The sequence below is a fragment of the Notothenia coriiceps genome, unplaced genomic scaffold, assembly GCF_000735185.1.
Source record: "Notothenia coriiceps isolate Sejong01 unplaced genomic scaffold, NC01 NC01_scaffold00010066, whole genome shotgun sequence".
Lineage (NCBI taxonomy): Eukaryota > Metazoa > Chordata > Actinopteri > Perciformes > Nototheniidae > Notothenia > Notothenia coriiceps.
The window spans coordinates 1-3,924 of record NW_011342767.1 but is presented as its reverse complement, the minus strand read 5'-3'; the positions used below and the strand labels follow the sequence as shown (position 1 = coordinate 3,924).

General features: G+C 40.5%; 1 protein-coding gene across 1 annotated transcript; it reads right to left on the bottom strand.

Moving 5' to 3' along the window:
* Window positions 1–1,225: 1,225 nt before the first annotated feature.
* On the bottom strand, window positions 1,226–2,752 carry LOC104945835 (ER membrane protein complex subunit 3-like). Its single transcript, XM_010771559.1, has 4 exons — window positions 2,558–2,752; window positions 2,123–2,180; window positions 1,579–1,672; window positions 1,226–1,350 (listed from the first exon to the last, which is right to left on the bottom strand). Exons 1-4 carry the CDS (start codon window positions 2,710–2,712, stop codon window positions 1,226–1,228), a joined length of 432 nt encoding a protein of 143 aa, XP_010769861.1. The 5' UTR covers window positions 2,713–2,752.
* Window positions 2,753–3,924: the final 1,172 nt, after the last annotated feature.

The following is a 3,924-nucleotide window of genomic DNA, read 5'->3' as shown; positions in this document are numbered from 1 at the left end:
TACTATAAGCTGACTAACGTTAGTCTAATGTTATGTTTGACTCGTAAACGACCACAACATGAGTGAGCTCTCTGTGCAGTTTGTTCGTTCCAGGTTAGTAGCGGCTAGATAGCGGTGTTCTGCAGACGTAAACTAGCTACCATTCCAGCCAACATTAAATGCTGGCAAACGTTAACTAACACACAGCTGGCGCCGCTAGCTAGGTAGCTAACATTAACTACTAACCAACCAAGCACGAACAAACCGCACGGAGAGCTATAAGATAGTTAGCACTACCGAAGTGCACAGAACTCAAGCTGCACAACACACTAGGGCTGTTCCTATTTATGAATATGCTTTTATTTTGAAGGAAAGGTAGCGCTGTTGACAGGAAGTTGTTGTTGCTATGGAAACAACGTGACGGAGATTAACGGAGAAAAGTAATATCTACATATACTGTTGACAGGAAGTTGTTGTTGCTATGGAAACAACGTGACGGAGATTAACGGAGAAAAGTAATATCTACATATAAAGACGGAGAAAGTAAACGATAAAGTTTATGGTTAAGTGTTAGCACCCCCCGAACAAGCTCTTACGTTGATATTGGAGATTTCAATCAATTCAATTTGAAAGACCTAGGGAGAGATGTTTTTGTTTGGGGGCTTTTTGCAGGGCTTCGTGTGCAATCCTGTGAGGAGGAGGTGGTAGCCGTTTCAGTCTCCATAGTGTTTAAAGTGCGATTGCGAACTGCTTGTTGTTGTTTGGGTGACCCACGTGTGTGTGGCGATGCGTCGACGAGGAAATATGTCGTCGACGATATTTTGAAGTCGACGCGTCGCTACAGCACTACTGCCGATCGACTGGTGCTCTCTAAAAATGCAGATCGCGAGAGCCGTAAAATGATGACGTAAAATACATGACACTTTTCTCTGTGCGCGGAAAAAGAAGCTCGCCAAAATGGCTTCACCGATCTGGCAGTATTTTAAGGTGTCCGAAAAAGACAGTAAAATAGCGGTAAGCAACGTGTGTGAAGCAGAAATCCTGCAGCTCCACCCGCTGTGACGGACCGGCCCCAAATTTGGCGATCGGAGCATCTCTAGTGTTTTCTTAAAAACTCAAAACCTTTTAAACAGTCTGACTTTTTCTTTTTAAATAAGCTTTGAAAATGTGAATCAAAATAGTTGTATCTTTAATAAAAAAGGGTTAAAAAGCTAACCAGTGTGTAATGGTGTTAAAAGGTTGATGGCTAACAGCTGGAGAACTCACTTATGACGAACCCAGAGAAGGCCCAGTTGATCCAGCCCCCGATCACGATCATGGGCAGCACGTTGGTCAGGTTCCCCTTCATCATGTCTGTCAGCATGCTGGTGTCTAAAAACAAATACACACACATTTATTCCATTGAGTTAAAAAATGATATAATAGAGAAAAACTACATTTAGATAATGTTACTGAAGTGCTCATGTGAATTAATACAAAACAAAGAAACTGCCTTAGCGAAAGCCTCAAATCCAAAACAGCTTCCTTTTTTAAGATCGGGAAAACAGAAATGAAAAGAATATATTAACACACTGAAAATAAACTCCCCCACACACACACCTGTCATGGGGTTTTTGGGGACGACCTTCCTCTTGACCTTCTTGAAGAAGCCGGTCTCTGCGTCGTTGAAGTAATGTTTCCTCATGGCGAAAGACTGCAGCAGAGAAACATGTTTACACACAACAGATCAGAGCCTTTCGATGTATTCCAACCTATATAACTTTAAAGAGATTCTTTAAAAACGTAATAAAGAACTTTAAAAAGGTATTTTTTAAACTGCCAGATATGTGTTTTAATCCCAACAAAATAAGAAAGACAAAACATGAGTACAAACCTCAAAAATATGGAAAGTAGTAACTAATAAAAGAAAAACTATTATAGTACATCAAGTTTACCGTCTATCATACAGCTCAAAATGACGCTGTCGTATTTGGGTCTACATTTCATTCATAAACCTAACAGAGAAATTGTAGAGTTTCTAAGTGGCGTTTTAACTTTTCAAAGAAATATTACAATACGATTACCGTTACAAGTAGTAAAGACAGCATTAGCACTAAATGTATATGATTTTCAAATTCCTGATTCCTAGTGATTGTGTGCTTACCTGTTTGGGAATATACTTTCCATTTTCTCTGAGGACGCGGCTGCGCAGGAGCACCTGGCTGAACACAAACACAAACAAAAATACAGATTAGTCGACGAGCAAATTCTCAAGCATCAATACAAACATTCGAAAAATGTAGTTTATTATAACTCCAAAGTCACTGACTTGTTGCTGCCAAACGAACTACACTTCTGTATGACTGCTATAACACTTTTGAATTACAATACAACCTTTTTGTTGTTGTTATGAAACTTTCGGACTATTCTTATTATTCTCATATAGACATATAGGGAACATACACACCTTAATTAAGCAAACACATAGTAATTGATGGCAATATCGTTTTTTGTATAATCATGTATGACAACTTGACTGTCTATTAAACACTTTATCTGTTTACTCTTGGTAATTATTTTAATTAAAAAGATCCCTCACCTGTCAGACACCTGCTCCAGGTCGATCTTCTTGTCGCTGTGCAGCAGCTGCGTGACGTAGTGACGGATGATCCCCACGAAGAAGGTGATGAAGACGATGGGCAGGACGACCCACATCCGAATGCTGGAGTCCAGCAGGAGCTCTGGACCGGCCATCGCTCTCTGTTCAACCAGGGGACCGTAGAAAGACAGGGAGACGCTCTGAAAGAGAGAACACCCCATCAAATATACATTACAACAGACTTACAGACTTAATGTCACAATGTTTTTATTTCATATATCCATTACATTACATGTCACTTGTTAGAAGCTTTTATCCAAAGCGACTTACATACATTCGGTACTGTGGGCAATCCCCACAGGAGCAATTTGGGGCGAAGTGTCTTGCCCAGGGACACAACGACATGCTGACTGCAGTCAAGATCAGCGCACTAACCCACTGAGCCACAGCCTCCCATAATGATAAATGTCAGGAGCAGTGCAGGACCAGAGCACTCTGAAGTGGCCCAGTGTTCTCCACTCTCCTGTTGATCTGTGGTGTGGTATAAACCAGAGTCTATGGTCTTAGACACTCTGGCTCTGATCACACCAGTGCAGTTTATACAGAGACATAGTAAAGTTTATACAGAGATATCAGCAGGGGCTTGAACCTGTGACCTTCTGATCACAGACACAGTGGATTAGTGAAGTGAGCTATAGCCTAGGTTGCAGCTAACACATGTACTGTGTCTTCTGCTGCTGCAGCAAGACTGACTTAATATGGTATCATTTAGGTATGCTACATCTAACTTACTATAACTACACAACGTCGAACATTGGATTCAGTGACACAAGAAGTGCTGCCAGAACAATATAGAAATCATATAAAATGACCATATCAATAAATACAATTAAATAACAAGATGTATATCATTCTGAAATGAGCCTGCATTACGTGTACTCTTACTCTAATACCTGTAGATGTTTTTAAACGTAAGGTAGCTTAAGGTTTTGAATGAAGGACTTTCAGTTGTATCAGTGAAAGATCTTTTGACACATTAACCGACCTGTTACAGGCAGCAGAGGACATGACGAGCAGCTAACGGCTAACCACAACAAAACACCAGGACACCATTTAAGCTCCTGTTGTAGCTTTTAACACAATGAAAATAAGCTCCTCGAACACCCTACTGGCACATGCAACAACCAGCTGATGTTAGAATTAGCGGCTGTGTCACCGAATATATAGTTAGCTAAAACTATGCTAAAGCTAACCTAGTTCCTCTTTGAATGAGTGTTTCTACAAATCGTTTGTTTCCATGACAGCACGGTTTATGTTGCAAACGTTGGCGGACCGATATTTGCTGTTGATATTTGAAGAAAGGTGTT